The 20394-nt window shown below is 36.4% G+C and overlaps 1 protein-coding gene across 3 annotated transcripts in view; it reads left to right on the top strand.

Annotated features, from left to right (window-relative positions):
• BLVRA (biliverdin reductase A) overlaps positions 1 to 20394 on the top strand; it is a 61170-nt gene that overhangs the window by 5001 nt on the left and 35775 nt on the right. For 2 of the 3 annotated variants that reach the window (XM_004676645.2, XM_012721071.1), the window contains exon 2: positions 948 to 980. In XM_004676645.2, coding sequence (XP_004676702.2) covers positions 969 to 980 — 12 coding nt within the window. In that variant the 5' untranslated portion in view covers positions 948 to 968. Of the gene's footprint in view, positions 1 to 947; positions 981 to 11162; positions 11211 to 20394 lie in introns of all 3 variants that reach the window. The other variant, XM_012721070.1, reaches the window with a different exon arrangement.

Below are 20394 nucleotides of genomic sequence, written 5' to 3'. Positions count from 1 at the left end.
ATATTTTTGTTACCTTGATCTTTTGGATTGAAGGATTTATTTCTGCTTTGTTAATTTCAATTCTTTTTTTAAAACATTATTATTTCCGTCATTCTCCCTTTTTTTTCTTTGTGAACTTAGCTGGAGGCTTTGTCTTTTTTTTTTTTTTCCAAAAAAAAAACAAACAAACATATTTTTGTTACCTTGATCTTTTGGATTGAAGGATTTATTTCTGCTTTGTTAATTTCAATTCTTTTTTTAAAACATTATTATTTCCGTCATTCTACTGATTTTGGTTTTGTATGTTCTTCCTTTCATCGTTCCATAAGATGGAAGGCTAGATTTATTGAGCTCTTTATTGATTTGAATAACTTGGGCCTGTGTTGATATAAACTTCCCTGCTTTTGCTATTTCCCATAGGTTCTTCCAGCTAATGTCTGCATTTTTGTGTGCCTTCAGTTATTTAAAATTTTTAAATTTGTTTTCCTCATTAGTTCTGATAGTCATATATCTTTTGTTTAATGAAGCTTGAGTATCCTTGGTATCCCTTCTTATGTAGTCTGTGAAGATTGCAAATGCCCAAGAGGTCTTCTAATTTTTCTCCAAGTTCAGGAAGTTAGTCTTATTAACATTTAGATTGCCCTCCTGGAAAGAAGCTAGGGCTTCATGCCAGCTTGACTTGATCTTGAACATAATACATTGAAGTGCTCTGGAAAATCAGCTAGGAAGAAAAAAAATACTGATTTTCTTGTTTACATAAAAGAAAGGCAGACATATAGCTGTCCTTTCCAATCCTCAGCTTAGGGCACTGCATCATTCTTTCAATTATACAGATCCATCACATTTTTTTAAAAAAGATTTATATGTGGTAGATGGGCCAATGAGAGAAGAAGTAGTGGAGAAATGGCTGTATGGACTTTGGGTGGGTCCTGCCAGGGTCCTGAGCCTCTTTTTTTTTGTCTTCACAGCCACTGGAAGAACAGACCAAGATGAATACAGAGGTGAGTTTTTTTTTTTAAAGGATCAGTTAAAGGAATGTTTTTCTTACACAGTCTCTCACTGTTAGCAGTATGATATCTTCCTCTTTAATTTTTTTTTTTTACTGTTTCTCTTTCCTACAATGTTTTCTTTATCTATAGAGCTTTGAGAACCACTTATATAAGCTGAAAACATTTCCTTCCCAACCAGCTGATATTCTTATGGCCCTTAATAGCCTTTATGAATTCTTATCTGCATCTGTCCCTCTTTAGTTAGAATTTATCTACTATAGCTAACCCTGAAACATCATTCCCAGACTAGGGATGGAATGAGCAGTATGCATGAGAAATGGTGGGCCTACTTTGTGTGGTTGTGTGGTTAACTCTGCTTACTGTGACTTTTCTTTCATTCTCTTCTTGGTGCTCTTGCTTCTATATTGCCTATTCTTTGACCGAAAATTCACTGATCTCTTTGTTCTTTTGTTTTTTCCTACCTGATCAATAATTTCCATGTCCAGCCTTGATCTAGGGCCCAGTTTTTCAGCTACTGTTGTACTCTTACCCCCAACTCCTTTCTCTTTTGTGCTGTTGAACCATCACAGCAAATTTACATGTCCACCTCAAGATGATGTTCTTTGTTGAGTGGCACATGCTGTTTGCAGCTGACAAATGTCTCAAAACTCTGATTTGAGCACTCAGCACTGCCTGCTAGTCACAGTAATATAAGCTCAGGCAGCTTTCCTTCTCATTGCTTGAACAAGGCCAAATCTTCATCATTACCTTCTCACTCTTAACATTTGGACCATATTTAACTTTACAGAGAAAAATTGGAACCATCAAACACCATCTGTCTCATGCCTACTTCCCCATTTGTCTTGCTTATCAGTGAGTTCACTCTTGTATTTCTGTGTTATCAATTATCTAATCTCTTTCAGTTCTTTATCAAATTTAATGTATTTGAATTTGCCTTTTTTCCTTGTGAGTCAGTGAAGGTTTGTGATTTTTGTTTATCTTTTCAAAAAATAGTCCTTAGTTTTACTACCTTTCCTATTATTATTTTAGTGTGTGTTTCATTTCTTTCCACTCTGATCTTTGCTATTTCCCTCCTTCTGATGCCCTGGACTTCATTTGTTCTTTTTAGTTATATTACTATTTTTTTCTTTTTTAGATTCTTGAGCTGTAATGTTATGTTGTTTATTTGAGATTTGTTTCCTTGTTTCTTGATGTAGGCATTGCTATTAACTTTTACAGTTGTTTTTGCTGTATCCCATAAGTTTTGGTATGTTCTATTTCCCTATTCATTTGTCACAAGTTTTCTTTTTTTTTTTTTTAAAGATTTATTTATTTGTGCATACATAACTGGGGGGGTACAGGTCAGAGACTCAGGGGCGGCGAGAGGCTTCACCAGAGACAGAGTGGGGAACAGAACAGGCAGATCGACAAAGTACACTGCTGAGGGGAGCAGCGGGAGGGTCAGGAGAGGTCTGCCACTCCATGTGGTCACCTCCGGGGCAGGCGGGAATCGAACTCATGGGGAAGCGGCTTTAGATTCTCAGTGTTGCGCCACCAGGGAGGTCCACAAGTTTTCTTTTTATCTCTCTCTCTTTTAATATTTTCTTTGATTCATTGGTTATTCAGTAGCATATTCTTTGATCTCTACATATTTATGAAATTTTCAGTTTTGCTTTATAATTTTATTTATATAAATCATGAGATTGGAAAAGATAATGAGTGTTCTAAACTTTTTAAATAATTATTTTGTGGCTTAACATGATTTATACTGAACAGTGTTTTCTGTGAGCTGGAGAAGAATTGTATTTTTTTATCTTTGTATGGAATGTTTTCTGTATATCGATTAAGTTTTATTAAGTGGTCTAACATTATTAAAGTCAGTATTTCCATACTGATTTTTTGTCTGGATATTATATTCACTGTTGAATGTGGGTATTAAGGTCCTGTACTATTATTGTGTTACTCTCTTTGTGGTGCATGAGTATTTACATATATTTAATCTTCTTATTGTATTTAATCCCTTTGTCATTATGTAATAACTGTCTTTATCTCTTTTGATAGTCCTTATATTAAACTCTGTTTTGTTTGATGTCATTATATCTATCTTGCATTTCATTTGTTTTCCATTTGCATATGGGATATATATTTCTGTTCCTTCACTTTTAGTCTGCATTTGAAGTGAGTCTTTTTTTTGGTAACAGGAGGACAACACATTTAGTCGTATTTCAGTCAAATCACACATTCCCCCTCCCCCAACTGCTGCATAGTACATTTATTTTTCTATTACAGGTCCAATTTAAAATGTTTCCTGTGTTATTACAGCAAGTCTCTTTATTTATTTTTCGTATAGAGGGATATTCCCAAATTCTTCCTCATGTAAAATAAACTCCATTCCAGTAAATAATAATACATGAAATTATAGTAAGCTAGACACTTAAAAGGTAAGCCAGTAAATCTTCCCGCAGTTCATTAGAAAGAATGTAGATGCTTAAAAAATAAACCCACTGTCATGAACATAAAATTGAGATTTCTTTAACCCTTGTAGTTTGATTCAGAAAAAGAAATAAAATGTTTAATAATGTATTAACATTTTATTTCACTTATTTTCTGTACAGACAGTTCAAATACAAATTTGGTCTAAATGTATAGATTCTCAAATCATTATATTCAGCATTTCTTCATCCTATGTGCTAAGAGCTATTTCAAGGTCAAAAAGTACCAAATACATATACTTCAAAAGCCATCTAAGTTAGCACACATGCTAGTTTTAGTTACGACATGTCTGAAACACTGGCAAGTGTTACTTGGAGTAAGGTGAAGTAAATTTCTTTACAATTTAATGGAACAATTTTGAAGATATGCTAGAGAAACAGCAGTTTAACAGTTCATGGAATCAGCCAGTTTGTTTCAGCCAATTTGAGTTCATGTTCTAAAATCTAAAATTTAGTTATCTTTCTCTAACCAAGAACTCCCCTGTCATGCATTTATCTATGTTATGAAGCTAAGGAGATTTTGGTAAAGTGCTTTTATCGCAACTACTGTACCAGTTGTCTAGGACTTCAACAGTATTATGGAAATTTGGGAAATTTTCATGCATAAAGTTTTTCACTTAACTGACTTAAAATTGCTGCATACGATGGCATGTAGTCTTTTTTTTTTTTTTTTAAGATTTATTTATTTGTGCATACAGAACTGGGGTACAGGCCAGAGGCTCAGGGGCAGTGAGAGGCTTCACCAGAGACAGAGTGGGGAGCAGAACAGGCACATCGATGAAGTACACTGCTGAGGGGAGCAGCGGGCGGATCAGGAGAGGTCTGCCACGCCATTTGGTCACCTCCGGGACAAGCTGCGGAAGCAGCTTTAGCTTCTCAGTGCTGTGCTTTAACCCGCTGCGCCACCAGGGAGGGCCAGGCATGTAGCCTTTTAATAAACAGGTTGAAAATGGGTTAAAGAGACAAATACAGCATTTGTCTTCAGAGATACCAAGAAAGGAATTTTCTCAATTATGAACTCTTGCAAATGAATTTCATTTCCTTTTCAACTTCCAGTGGTAATGGTAGGATGATTCAGACTGTTTAACAGTCTTGTATTGCAACACTAGGGTGGGTCAGCGAAAATCTAGAGGAAGTAAATCATAAGACAAATTTTCAAGGAAACTTGTGACTCTGAGGCTGACAAAAGTAGGAGATTTTAGAAAAACCATTAACCTTTTATTTCAGAGAATGTTTGTCAAATGCATGAATGACTCCCAGGATTTCAAACATTCAAATTGGGCTTCTGATAGAATTCATGGAGCCACTAGACTTTGCCCAGAAGTCAGAAACACAACCAGACTGGTGTTGATAGGTAGAGTCTAACATGGAACATGGTAATCCATGTCAGGATATGATGGTTAGGTGGAAATACCCAGAGTGTAGTTCTTCATAGGTGTAGAACCTGAAGGAAAGGATGGCTTATAGCTCAAGACTTTATAGAGTCTCAACACAGAAGGAGAGAATTTAAAGAAGGACCAGTTAACTTTGAAATATGTCTTGATGTCCAGGCAAATTCAGCTGAGGAAAAGTCCTTGAATTTGGCAATAGGAAGGTCTCAGATGACTTGTAGTGAAGCAGAGGTATGGTAGATAAACCTAATTAGCTTTGGGTCAGAAAGGGGAGGCCGAGGCAGAAGTTGTCACCCAAAGGTAGAAGGCATCACATGAGTCAGGGGCATTGATAGGGGCATGGTGGGAGCAGAGAGTCCTTGAGGTAGGATAGTACCTCTATAGCTTTAACAGCTATAGACTTCTCATTTGCTTGGAGCATCCCTTGGTTATTTATATCTATTTTAAGTGTATATAATTTGGATAAGTAAACTAAGTCTACAACATTATTCAAAATGTTAAAGGATTTAGCAAAAGGAGATTTACCTTGAAAAGGCTTCTTTTTCCCAGTTATTCTGTTTTCATGATGTCTGGTGACTAAAGTTATTGGATTCTGAACTGTCATTTCAGAGAATTTCTAAACATACATAACAAGTATTTTTAAGTTAATCCAAGTCTACTTTCAAATAAAAAACTGAACCATTTCACATGTAGTATTGTTACAGGACAACCCAAAATGAATTGGGTTGCCTGTCTATGGGTCCTCACCCATGCGCTTAAGATTCAACTGCACTGCAGACACACACAAAAGGTTAATACTGTATTTATTTACAAGGGGAAAAGAAAAGGAACAACCCAAGGAAAGAGATACAAGTTAACGAGTGTGTCCTATTAGTTCCGTTGAATTGGAACCCCATTGTCATCTGAAAGCTGATCAAGAGCCAAGTGACCAGCCACCAGTTAATGAGGTCAAGAGAGAGAAAACCTCGGCCCAACATTACCTTTATAGCCCCAAATCTCAAAATGGCTGCCTAATTCCCATACTGGGTCCTAGCAGGGAGTTGTAGTTCTGGTATCTGGAGTGGGGGTGGAGTCCACAAAACCTGTATCTGTAGATTTTGTTCAGGACATCCTTTCCCCCAACAGTATGAGTACATTAAAATAACAAAATTATACATATACGTATACATATACATATATATACACATATATACATATATATATATATATATATAAAGGTTTACTCAATTCTATATACCTTTCCCTATGAGATACATGTATATATCAACATACACATATATATCAACATATTATATATATATCAATATATTATATATATCAACATATTTTATATATATATGGAATACTCAATTCTATATACCTTTCTCATATATATATCTGTATATATATATATATATACATACATATATATTTATGAAAAGTATACAGAATTGAGTTCTTTGTTGCTATTATTTTGAACAAATTGTATCAGATTAGTTAAGAATAAGAAAAATGTCTTGTTTTGTCTTCGGTTAATTATCCTTGGATGTATTTCCTTTTTGTACGTAGTCTTGAGTTTTTTACTTTATTATTATCCTGTACTCTAAATAAGTAAACCTTTTTTTTTTTTTTTGAGGCATATCTACTGGGACAAATTATCTGAATTTTTGTTTGAAAACTACTTTTTCATTTTTGGAGGATAATTTCACAGGATGCAGAACTCTATTAGTAATTTTTTTCTCTCACTCCTTTACTTCATAGCCTTGTATAATTTCTGAGAAGTCACATGGAGTTATTATCATTGCTTTTTGACAGTTAAGATGTTTTCCCCTCTGGTTGTTTTAACTTTATCTTTGAAATTCCATAACTTGAAAATATTGTCAGTATAACTGAAAAAAATGTCATTTAGAGAAATATTTATCCTGCTTACTATTCTGTGAACTTCTGGATGTGTAGTGTCATGTCATTATGTATAGGGTAGGTTCACTCTAGATTTGGGCAGACAGATAAACAGAGCCTTGGAGCCTTTAGTGTATTTTACACACTGTAATGCTCTCTCAGTGAAACAGGTACACAGTCATGATTGCTAGGGAGGCCAGGATAGGCCAGATGGGTCCAAGGATAGTGGGGACCCCTCCTAGCCTGGGGAATGTTTGCTTTCTTTCCCTGGCATTCTGGTCTTTTATTGTTGGTGACTTGCCTCAGATGGCAAATATGGTTGTAGTTGTAGTCATAGTCATAGTCATAGTGGCACCACCATTTTATCCCTGACCTCTTGGCACAAGTGTGAGCATTGTACATATGCACATCCATGCTTTATGTCCCAGGTGTCCACAATTAACAGATGCCTGTGTCCTGCACCCTTGTGCCCCTGGGCCCAGGGCACCCATGCTAGTAGTGGGAGGGAGGAAAAAAGCCTAATAATTTCATTTACATCATAATAGCTAGATATTAATTTGAGGGCTTTAGAATTTGGGGGCTGCACTGGAGAGAGGGGCACACACATAATTATTATTGTGCAGGATCAGTGGTTTACTTTTATAGAATTGTAGGATGGGGCACTCCCTGGTGGTGCAGCAGGTTAAATCACAGCCCTATGAAGCGATCTGCAGCCAATGAAGCACAAATTCTATCCCCGGCCAGGGAGTTGTCCCACATGGCATGGCAGGACTCTCCTGTCTCGCCCGCTGCTCCCAACATCAGTGTATTTCAGTAGATGTACCTGTTCTGCTCCCCACTCTGTCTCTGGGGGAATCCTCTCACCCCCATACCTCTGGCCTGTGCCCCAGTTCTTGTATGCATACATAAATATTTAAAAAAATGAAAGCATTGTAGGATGGGGAGAGAACTATAGAAGGATGTTTGAATAGTAGATCTATACTTGCAAAGACAAACAGTATACTGCCAGGTGCCTGGAGTTGTAGAGTAAAACATTTACTACCTTGACAAGGTTAGTTAGATGACAGCAAACAGTCTTTGCAACTGCCAGCACAGAGTCTGTTTAAGTTGGTAATTGTTGTTTGAGCTTGGGGCTCCCACATGTAAGGTCTGAATATAGGGAAGACTAGATTGGCATACCTGTGCCTCTTATATGTAGAAGAGGACATTCTGTGCATCTGGTGGCAGCATTATACAAACAACTGTCCACTATAACCCAGACCCAAAGCTGACATAACTATATACTATAAATTAACTAGACTTGAATATAGTTGGCAGCAGAGGTAAATGCCTAGGGGCAGGTCCACAATCCAAATGCAGCGGTAACAAAGCTTGGCTAAGTACCTGTCCAAACTTTACAACCGTCCTGGTGCTACAACTTCTGTGGGATTATTGAGGAAGGTGTAGGGAGTCAGTCTTTTGTGAAAGACAAATGTAAATAAGAAACACACACAACTTATTTGCCAATATCTAGAACCAGGATACTACCCTGTGTGAAGCGTGAACTAGTAGCATTTGGTTCATGCAGCTTCTTAAATGTGGGAATGGGGGAGGGAGTGGTCTTAGAATTGCATACAAGAGATCAACCACAGCTGAGTGGTTTATAACCTGAGATTATTGAGACACTTTGTAGAGTTGGACTAGGGGAAACAGTCACTGTAGACTCCCACTACCCAACATGGGCAGCTGCAGCATGATAGGATGCTAGAAATATAGGTACTTACTAGCCTCAACCTCTTGATACCTGGCTATCTTGGTTCCTATTTTCTTCCCCCTGCTGGCACTAGAGTTCCTGTTATTTCAGTAGGTGCAGAGGTGTCAGTCTATGAAGCCATAGATTTCAAAAATCTTGAAAATAACCTAGAATTATATCCTGCAACCTATAAATGTAATGTAAGGCCAACTCATTGAAATAAGGAAAGAAAGTTTTTCACCTCAACTCATAAAAGTAAAAAATGAAGAGATGGGAAAATAGAATTAAAATTGTAACAGACCTTTGGGACAACTTAACAGGGAAATGATATACATACTACAGGAGCCCATGAGGATGATGCATGAGAAAAAAATATTTTAATAAACAATACCCAAGAATTTCCCTAATCTGGGAAACTTGAAATCCTGATCCAAGAGGCCTAGGGAGTCTCAAACAAAAGGATACCACTCCCCCACACAGGGCATTTTATAATCAAGTTGCTAAAAATGGTAACAAGGAAAGGGTACTAAAAGCATGCAGAGAAAGGAGTTACCTGTAAGGAAACACTTGCTAGATTATTGGCAGTTTTCTCAGTGGAAATCTCCCAGGGAAATAGAGAATGACAGTAAATATTTAAAACAATCAAAGAAAAGGACAGTCAATCCAGAACATTTTATTCAGATATAATAAAGGAAGGATAAGAAGTTCATTAGAAAAATGAAACTGTAAAGATTGTATCACCACCATGCTGGCTTTGAAAGGAATATAAAGAGACTAGTACACAACAAGTGAACTCCACCTAGATGTAATCAGCACAAAAATTACACAGTGTGTATGAGAAGAATAAAAATCTCAAGCCATCTAAACAAGTTTGAGAGCAAACTATTCAGTAAATTATAAGTATAGGTGATTAAGTTTAAAATTCAGTATTACCTTCAAATGAAAAAAGATAGACTTAACACATAAAACAATAGAAATTAAACCCAAATAAAACATAAAGGGAAGGTGTCAAAAAATAGACAACCTATAAATAAAAGTGAGAAAAAGTAATAAATATATTTATTTCAATAATTACATTAAATATAAATATCTTGAGTTCAGCAATTAAGAGAGTGGCTGAATCACTCACAAAGCAAACTCTTAAACTTTTGTTGTTGTTGTTCTTAGGAAACCCACTTTAGTACTAGAGACAAACATAGGTTTAAATTTAAAGTCTTAAAGATAAATCTACAGGCACTCTCTTTAGTATTTCTTTCAAGGTCAGCATGGTGGTGATACAGTCATTTCATTTTTGTTTTTCCATAAGCCTTCTTATCACTCCTTTATAAGCAAGTGGTAATCAAAAAAGGCAAGAAAGCTATACTTAGAGAAAAGATTTCCAGTTAAAAAGGAAATAAGAGAGTGATGGACATTTTATAATGATGCAGAGCCCATTATAACAAGAAGATATAGTACTTATGAATGTACCAAATGATGGAACATAAATATATGTACAGTAGCTATTAATAGGTTTAAAGAGAAATATTCACTACATAAAAGGGATTTTAAGCCTCCATTTTCAATTTAAACAATTCAACAAAACAGGGAGTACACAAGGAAACAATAGCTTTAAATTAAATTATGACCTAATTAGGAGGTTAAATGGTTGTCTATCAAATATTCCAAACCAAAATAAGCAGTCTCAAGTGCACATGGAACATTGTCAAGAGTAGACCCCATGTTGGGGTATATAAACCTATAAATATTGAAATCATGCCAAGCTTTGTTTCTGATCACGATACTTTAGTACTAGAACTGAAGTACAAATACTCAGTAATAAAGTTAATCAAGGAGTAAAAGACCTGAAAGCTGAGCACTATTAGATATTAATGAAGAAAATTGAAGATGTCACAAATATATGGAAAGCTATTCTTTGATCATAGATCAGAAGAATTAATACTATAAAAATGCCGTGCTGCACAAATTTATTAGTGTGATACCTATCAAAATTCAAGAGCCATTTTTCACAGAAATAAAAAAAATTAGTTCTAAAATTTATATTGGCACGTAAAAGATTCTGACTAGCCAAAGTAATTTTGAGAAAAATGAACAAAACTGTGGGCAGCACATTCCCTGATTGCAAGATTTATTGCACAATTTATAGTACTTAAAACAATATGGTGTTAGCATAAAAGACACACATCTACAGAAAGAGAACAAAGAAACAAACTCATGCATATCAGATCAATTAATTTATGACAAAGGATACTAGAAATTGCACTGGAGAAAGTACTCTTTCTTTAGCAAACGGTACTGGATATACTGATAGCCACAAGCAAAATAATAAAACAGGCTATTATGCCATATATAAGCATTGATTAAAAAGTGCATTAAATACTTGAAATTAAGACCTGATACCATAAAACTCCTGGAAAAAAACAGGTATTAAGGACTTGATGTTGAACTTGGCAATACTGTTTTGGAACTATCAACCAAAGCAAAAAGAAGGGAGACTATATAAAACTCAAAAGTTTATCCACAGCATAGGAAACCAATAATATGAAATGGCAACCTACCAAATGAGAGAAAACATTTGCTTATCATGTCTTCTAGGTGGTTAATATCATTTAGAACTTAGATAACTCAATAGTAAAAGTGCCCAAACAATCTGATGTAAAAATGGGCAGAAGATCCTAATATATACGTTTTTGTTTTTTTCAAGGAAGACATACATGTTGGGAACCAGCCTCAACTATCCAGGTGTTGGAAGGTGAGACAGGCAGGGCCCTAAAGTGGGAAGGCATCAGCGAGCAGAGATTCCAAAAGGCGGGAGGAGAGTGGGGCGAGGGGAAGACATGGGAGTCACAGTTGGGTGCAAGCCTTCCTGTTCATTCCTTCAGCAGGTCTTTATTTATACTGTGTAGCAAGTAGTTAATTGCAATAATGCATAGGGTAAGTTAATGAGAGATTGCCATAAATTGTCATAAACGTTCTCAAGGATAAGGGGAACAAAGTATTTTTTTCTTAACATTTTATGTACTCTAAATTATACATTTTTGTGATAATTGTCATGTATACAGATATTTAGCTATAACTCAAGGGAAGAGGGATGAGCTTGTTAGTAAAAAGTTATTAGGGGTCTTAGGGAAGTAATAAATTATGTTAACAGTGTTATCAGTGATTTCTAAAGAAAAGCTAATGGCTAATTTAAGGCTAGCAGAGAGTAGTTAGTGCTTGTTTTAAAAAGGAGTAAATTAAGAGAAAGTCGTACAGTTGTGTACTAAGCAACACCTGTGTAAACAAGGTTAAAAATTGTCCAGGAGTCCTTATGCCCTGGAAGTCTTATCTGAGATTTGCTTTTTATTTAAAGAAACCAAGGAAGCTTCCCAGGAGTTTTTATGCCCTGGGGTCTTATTTCTCCTGGGGCTTGCCTTTTGTCCCAGGAGACAGGAATTTCTCACCCTGGGGCAGCTTGGCTGGGCCAGGGAGCCACCTTATGAGGCTAAATAAATTCAGTTGTAAACTGATGGTTGCTCAGAATATTTTGATATTATGATTATACAAAAAAGGGAGGTCGTAACATAAGTTAGCAGTGGAAATTCTGATTTTTTTAGAACTTTTCCTTTTCTATCCAGAATTTGTCAGTCGATAGAAGTTGCATAGCTTGTGCCACATATAGAAGGCAAACAGCTACAGGAAGGGTTTTCAATATCACTAATTATCAGGTAAGTGTAAATCTACAATAAGATATGACCTAGCATTTGTTAGAATGGATAACATTAAAAAAACAGGAAATAACAAATATTTTTTAGGATGTGGGGAAAGGAAAACTTTGTGCACTGTTGATGGGAATGTAAATTGGTGCAGCCACTATGAAAATAGTATGTCAGTGCCTTAACATATTATAAATAGCATTACCACATGATGCAGCAGCTTTACTTCTTGGTATCTGAGAAAAATGAGAATACTTAACTTGAAAAGATATACGCATCACATGTTTTCCTGCAGCATTATTTACAATAGCTACAACATGGAAGCAACCTAATTATCTAGATTAATGAATATAGAAATGTGTTGTTGTTGTTGTTGTTGTTTCTGTCCTACTTGAAGTTCAACATGGGTGAACTCTGAGGACATTTAACTAAATCAGATTAGTCAGAGAAAGACAAATATTACAGTCTCACTTACATGTGGAATAAAAAAATAAAAATAAATAAATAAAAGACACCTCCCAAGTTCACAGATACAGAAAACAGTTTGGTGCTTGCCAGCAATAGGAGGTGATTATGGTTGAAATAGCTAAAATAAGATAAACATCATGAGGATGTTATTACAATATGATGACTGTAGTAAGTAGTAATACATTGCATACTTGAAAGTTGCTGAGGGAGTGGATCTGAAAACTTACCACAGGAAATGAAAAGTTTGTAACTATGTAAGTTAACTGTACATCAGTTGGTATGGTGTACAAATCTCAAATCCCTGTGTTCTACACCTGAAACTAACTTAATGTTATATGTTTAAAAAATTGTTTCCCTGAAGCTACCAGAGAGGGAGAGTGGTGAAGACTAAAGTGAGCAAGATGCACAGGGGACTATTGTAGAGGACTAGGTGTGTCATGGTTGCTGGTGTGGCATGGTAGCATACACCTGAAGGGTGTGATTCTATGCTTCCTTATCATCTACAATGTTATAAGCCAACATTACCACAACAAAAAGAAATCCAAAATAATTTTTTTAAAAAGATTTATTTATTTGTGAGTACAGAACAGGGGTACAGGCCAGAGGTTCAGGGACGGTGAAAGGATTCACCAGAGACATAATGGGGAGCAGAACAGGTAGATCTACGAGGTACACTGCTGAGGAGCAGCTGGCGGGCCAGGAGAGACCTGCGGTATCATGCGGATCACCTCTGGGCAAGCGGGGATCAAACTCATGTTTCTTAGTGCTGTGCTTCTTAGTGCATGTTAGTTTCTTAGTGCTGTGCTTTAACCCACTGTGCCACCAGGGAGGGCCCCAAAATAAATTTTAAGAATCATTTTGCTGAGTACTAAAGAAAAAATAACTTGAATAACAAAATTTACCAAACAGACCGTGGAACAGTTTACTATCAGCAGTAGAATACACATTCTTTTCAAGTGTATCCAAGCATTTGCTATGATTATATTCTGGACTATAAACATGTTTCAGAATTGTAAGTTTTAAAATCATTTAAAGAATGCTATCTGACTATAATAAAGTGAGAAGCCTATACTAGAAATATATTTTAAAAAACCTTGAACATTTCAAATCTTAATAACATAGTTTTGGATAATCTATTGACTAAACAAATTATCAAAAAGAAATTAGACAACATTGTTAATTGAATAAAAATGAAAACCTGGCATTTTCCAGTTCATGGGATGCAGCTCAAGCATTGCCATCAAATACAGGGAAATATATAGTAGAATTTACCAAAAAAAAGAAAAGAAAGAAAAAGAAGATGCTTATTTTTTAAAAAAAGCAAGGTTTCATATCAAGTGACCTAAATCCTAAATTTCAGCCTTCAGAAACTAAAAAAAGGGACTCAGTTAACTCAAAGTAAGTGGAAAATTAGAAGCAATGAGGATAAGAGTCAAAGTCAGTGCATAGGAAAAGAAAAACATAGTGCAAGGAATCATTGAAACTATATGCTCTTTTGTTTGAGATTATTGAACTGATGAACCTACAGTCAGGCTGCTCAGGAAAAAGAAAACATAAATTGATAACATTAAAAGAGAGAGAGAACATGACTACAGTGTCTACAGATATTGAAAGGATTATAAAAGAATGTCACATCTGTATAGCTTGAAACTCAACAATTTAAACAGACATATCCTTTAAAAGACTCAAATGACCATCTCATACCAGTGAGAGTGGCTCATATTAAAAAAAACTAGCAACAACAATTGTTGGTGGCGATGTGGAAAAAAGGAACTCTCCTGCATTGTTGGTGGGAAAGCAAACTGGTCCAACCACTATGGAAAGCTGTTTGGAGTTTCCTCAGACAACTAAAAATGGAGCTTCCAAAAATTCCACTTCTAGGTATCTACCCAAAAGACACAAAAACAATAATTCGAAAGAACACACACATATATGTTTATTGGTCCCCTGTTTACAATATGGAAGATACAGAATCAACCCAAATGCCCAAAAAATAGATGACTGCAGCAAGAAGATATGGTACACAATGGGATATTTCTTACAATCAAAAAAGATAAACTCATTCCATTTGTGGTAACATGGATGGAAATGGAAAAGACCATGCTTAGTGAAATAAGCCAGAAAGAAAAAGAAAAATACCGGATATTTTCACTCATAGCAGGAGTATAAGGGATCAGGAATATATATATCTGTAGAGAGAGACAGAGACAGAGGAAGTGGGGGGAGAGAGAAAGAGAGATTGTAGTAAAGTAAAAAAGAACACCACTAACAACTATAAACCAAGACATTATATGGGGGAGGAGAGGGGAACAGGATCAAAATGGATGGGAAGAACACATGGGACTATGGTGATGGCACATGGGTGACGTGGTGGTGGGAAGTACATGGGGATTACAACTGAGATGGAAAAATGTGCAAAATAAAGAAAAATGTGTATACATGTGTATACACACACACATAAATTTCAAAAAGACTCAAACTACCTAAGTTCTTTCAAGGAAACATGTATGCTGAATGTATGTGTATTTATCCTTACTAAACTTAATAAAATATATATAATTAAAAAATTTTCCAGAGAGTAATTCTGGTGAGTGAAGAAGCAGGTTGCTATGATGTGCTCTACCTATGGAGAGGGACATTGATCAGTGAACTTTGTTGATTTCTGGAAGCTGAGGCTTTCTGTATTACAAATGTTAAGGAACTGAATTGTCCCGGCAACCAAAAGATCTTGAAGAGAATCCTGAGCTCTGGATGAACTCTGAATGAGAATCTGGACAGTTTCTGATTGCAGCATTGTAAGAAACAGGACAGAGAACCCAGTTAAGCCACGTCCAGATTCTTGACCAATAGAAACTGAAAAATGAATTTGATAAAAGATTGGAGATTGGTGTATGTGGTAGACTGCTTCCTGATAACTTGCACCTCAAGGACATTATCAGGCACAGTATGATTTATGACTATGATTATTGTGTTTTATTAGGGTGTACATTCACACTTATTTATTTTACAAATACATTTTTGTATTATTTGTTGTTTTGTACATTATTTTCATCTCAGTTGTAATCACCGTGGGCTTCCCACCACCACTTTACCCATGTGCCATCACCATAGTCCCATGTGCTTTTCCCACCCCAGATTTGATCTTGTTTCCCTCTCCTCCCCTCTAGAATGTCTCTGGTTTATAGTTCCCTTACACTCCTACTATGAGTGAAACCATCCACTATTTTGCTTTTTCTTTCTGGCTTATTTCACTAAGAATGATCTTTTCCATTTCCACCCATGTTGCCACAAATGGCAGTAGTTTACCTTTTTTGATTGCTAAGTAATATTCCATTGTGTATATGTACCATATCTTCTTGATCCATTCATCTACTTTTGGGCATTTATTTGGGTTGGTTCTGCATCTTCCCTGTTGTAAATAGGGCAGCAATAAACATAGGGGTCAGTGTTCATTTGAATTACTGTTTTTGTGTCCTTTGGGTAGATGCCTAGGATCATATGGAAGCTCCATTTTTAGCAGTCTTTGGAACCCTCAAACAGCTTTCCATACAGAAAAATTACTTCAAAATTGATTAAAAATATGAATAAAATAATTAAAACCAGAAAGTACATGAAAGAAAAAAATATAGGACATGCTATAGGACATCTATCAGAAAGATATACCTGAGAACATAACACCAACTCCAATGAAACAAAAACAAAAATAAACAAAGTAGGATGATCTCAAACTAAAAAAGTTTTTCTACCTCAAAAGTAACCATCATTAAAACAAAATGGCAACCTACAGAAGTGAGAAAAATATTTGCATGTCACACAACTGGCTAAGGATTAATATCCTATATAATCCAACAATCAAAAAGAAAAAAAATTCAAGAAATGAGAAAGACCCTAAATAAAAACTAAAACAAGACATTCTGTTGGCACACATACATTAAAATTTGTACATCACTTAGTATAAGGGAAATATGAGTCAAAACCACACTTAGATACTACCTAACTCTCTTTTATTGCCCACATTAAAAAAAAAATTGAATCAACAAATGCTGAAAGTTGTGGTGAAAAAGCCTTTATTCAACCAAATCAAGGAAAGATGAAATCTTGCCATTTTTAGATTACAGGGGAGGGATTATGCTAAGCAAAACCAGTCAGAAGCAGAAAAAGATGTTTTGGATTTTTTTCATTCACTGTAACAAAACAAAGTAACAGGTGACACTAAGCCATAACAAATATCAGAGATCTGACTTGAATTGAGGCTACCAGGTTGGGTTAATTATTGGTCTTGGTTCCTTTTTTGCAAATGGCTACCCATGTTCTCAGCACCATATAATGAAGAGGAAATCTTTTCTCCATTCCATGGCCTTATTAACTGTTCATATTTGTGTAGTTTCATCACTGAGCTTTCTACTCTAATCCATTGATTTGTTTTTTGTTTGTTTCAGTACCATGCTATTTTGACTATGGTTGTTGTGTAGTATAGTTTAATTTCAAGAAGTGTGATACTTCCATTTTACTTCCATTCTCTCAGGATTGCTTTAGGGTTATTGATGTATGTCATATCAGCACAAATAGTGATAATTTTACTTCTTCTTTCCCTGTGGGCTTTTTTTTTTTTTTGTATGTTTTCCTCTTTTCTTATTGCTCTGTCTAGGCCTTCCACTATTATGTTGACTAGCAGTAGTAGGAGTAATGTTCTTGTCTTGTTCCTGACCTTAAAGGAATGGTTTCAGCTTTTCACCACTAAGAATAATATTGGTGGTCCTCTCTGGTGGTGCAACAGGTTAAAGTGCAGCACTGTGAAACTAGCTGCAGCTGCTTCAGCCACTTTAGCATGACTTCAATTCCTGACAAGGGAGGTGACCCACATGGTGCAGCAGACCTCTCCTGTCTTGCCCACTGCTCCCCTTAGCAGTGTACTTCCTCAGTCTGCCTGTTCTGTTTTCTACTCTGTTGCTATTGAATCCTCTTACTACCTCTGCACTTCTGGCCTATACCTCAGTTCTGCATAAATACATCTTTTTAAAAAAGAAGAAAAATACTCGTTGTGGGTTTCCATATATGGCTTTTATCACATCAAATATGTTACTTGTATTCCAAGAATTTCAAGGGACTTTATCATAAATGGATGTTGGACTTTTCCAAATGCTTTCTTAGCATGTATTGATATGACCATAGGGTTTTTCTTTTTCTTCTTCCTGATGTGTTGGATTACATTAATTGATTTTCAGATATTAAACCATACTTATGTCCCTGGGATAGCTCCCCCTTGATCATATTGTATTATCCTTTTGATATACTGTTGGATTCTGCTGACAAGGATTTTGTAGGTTTTTGCATCATTAAGGAGATTATCCTGTAGCTTTTCTTTGGTATTAGTGTAATGTTGGCTTTATAGAATGTATTTGAAGTTTATGAAAGCATTTATGTAGGATAGGCACTAATTAATTTTTGAATGTTTGGTAGCATTGATTTGTAAAGCTGTCTGGTCCTGGGGTTTTGTTTTTGGAAAGGATTTTTGATTATTGTTTTAGTTTCACTGCTTGTAATTGTTCTGTTTAGGTATTCCATTTCTTCTTTCTCTACCTTTGGATTATTATATCATTCTGGGAATTTTGTCCATGTCTTCTAAATTGTTGAGCTTATTTGCATGTAAATTGTTCATGGTAATCTGATTATTCTTTTGAGTTTTGCTAAGTCTTTTGTAATTTATTTTTTTTTTCACTTGTAATCCTACTTATTTGTGTTTTTTCCTGTTTTTGCTTTGTTTGCCTGGCTAGCAGTTTGTCTATATTTTTCAATGAACCAACTTTTGATTAGTTGACTTATTTTTTTAGTTTCTTTTTTTTGTGATTTTATTATATTCTGTTTGTTTGGGGGTTTAATTTGGGTGGTTCTTTTCCTAGTTCTTTCAGATGGGAGATTAGGTTGTTTCTTTACATTCTTTCTTGTTTTATTTTTTTGATGTGAACCTATGTTACTATATCCTTTCCTCCTGCTACTGCTTTTGCTGCATCCCGTATTCTGAAGAGTGGTGGCCTCATTATCATTCAGTTCAAAGCACTTTTTAATTTCTTTGGTCTCTTTCAGTAGCGTGGATTTCAATTGTCATGGCTGGGAGGGCTCTTGGCTTTGTTTTCATGGTTTATTTCTAGTTTGTTGCTTTTAAGTTCTCTATTTGGCATGCAGACAAGCTCTTACATGTCATTGTTGTTGAGTTCTTGTTGCTGATTTTCTTTTTATGTTTATGGTGTGCCTTTCCCCTGATGTATTTCTTGGTTATTTGTATTTTCCTTCTCCCTGTTGTTTGTTTTCTAATGTTAGATATTGTGCTACTAGTGTTGGCAGGTGTCTCTTTGTAGTGCACCTCCTGGGATGTTGAGAACCGGTGGCCAGACCACATCCCACACTGTTATGGCAAAACTCCATAAAGTAGTGATGTTGTGGTGGGTGCTGTCCCAAAGGTCCCCTCCTTCTTTATTTACTCAGTTCCTCAGGAATTTGTGGTGTTCCTGTCTTCCAACAGTGATGCAGGGGCTTTGCTTTTCTAGTGTGTTGCCACAGTTCATTTTAATGGCAGGTCCTATGCCTCTGTTCAACTTGGTTCCAGGGTTCAGGTGGGCTCCAGAGGCCTGCAGTAGCTTTTCTCAGTGCGTACTTTCCTACTGAGCCATTTTGGGTTCCTCCCTCTCTTGGGTTCCTTAGGGTAGTTGTGGTGTTCCATGACTTACCATGTCAATGATGGCCTGGAGCTCATGGCACATAGGCAAGCAGTAGGCCAATATACAGCTCACTGCAGTTAGAGGCCAGGAAGAGACAGAGTCTGCTCTGCCTTGTATCTTCTTTCATGGTCTCCCAGCTACAAGTCTTATTGTGTCATTTTCAAGTATATATCACCAATCAGCTCATAGCTTACATCTGAATATATGATTCAGGCACCAGATATAAAAGAAAACTTCATGTTTGCACAAGCCCTGCCTGCCCTAACTTCAGTATAGACTCATGGGATGGTGGAATCCATGGAGCCATATCCAGAGCTAAACCTGATAGCTCTTCAGTGTAGCTGAGTATACCAACTTAGAGGGAGTGGGAGGAAGCATGCAGCAGCACTGCAGGGTGGGAATCCACCATATTGGCCCAAACTCCAAGGACATTTCTACTGGAGGGACCCACAGTGCCAGAGCTGGCCTAACAGGATCCTATACTCCTCCCTGTATATCTGAAGTAGAGGCTACATGCCCTGGGGCAGTATGGTAGAGGAACCACTGCTATCCACTGGCCTTTTCCTGTGTCATAAGCCCCAGAGGAGCCACTAGTGGTGGGTGGTAAAGTGCCCACCATCCACTGCCACTTGCACTACCCTTAAGCAGTGCTCTGGAGAGGCCCTGAGAGGCTGGTCTCTAGCATTTAAATCTTAATCACATTGGATTGACATTGAAACTTGATCAGCAACGGGGGAGTGGCTGCTCACAGGCAGCACTCTGGCACAGGTGGAAATTGTCAGGTATTTTCCATGGTCTCCTGCTACTTAGCCAGAGGTGGAAAAGAACAAGTCTTGTCCCACAGGTGCAGCCAGCACTGTGGGACTCAGTTTCAGAGAGAGAAGGTATAGAAAAGGTAATGTGATAGGCTCTTGTCATTGGAGTTTGATGGAGAGTGAGTGCAGCATGTGTACATGTTGTGGTATGACATTATAATCTCAAAATTGTATAGCTATTTAAATAAACTGCAGATCAAGAAAATTTTACTTAAAAAAAGAATGGTGTTCATCTAAAATAT

This window comes from Condylura cristata, unplaced genomic scaffold (genome assembly GCF_000260355.1).
Source record: "Condylura cristata isolate star-nosed mole 26May11 unplaced genomic scaffold, ConCri1.0 scaffold00005, whole genome shotgun sequence".
In the NCBI taxonomy this organism is placed as follows: Eukaryota; Metazoa; Chordata; class Mammalia; order Eulipotyphla; family Talpidae; genus Condylura; species Condylura cristata.
This window is presented reverse-complemented; position numbering and strand designations above follow the sequence as displayed.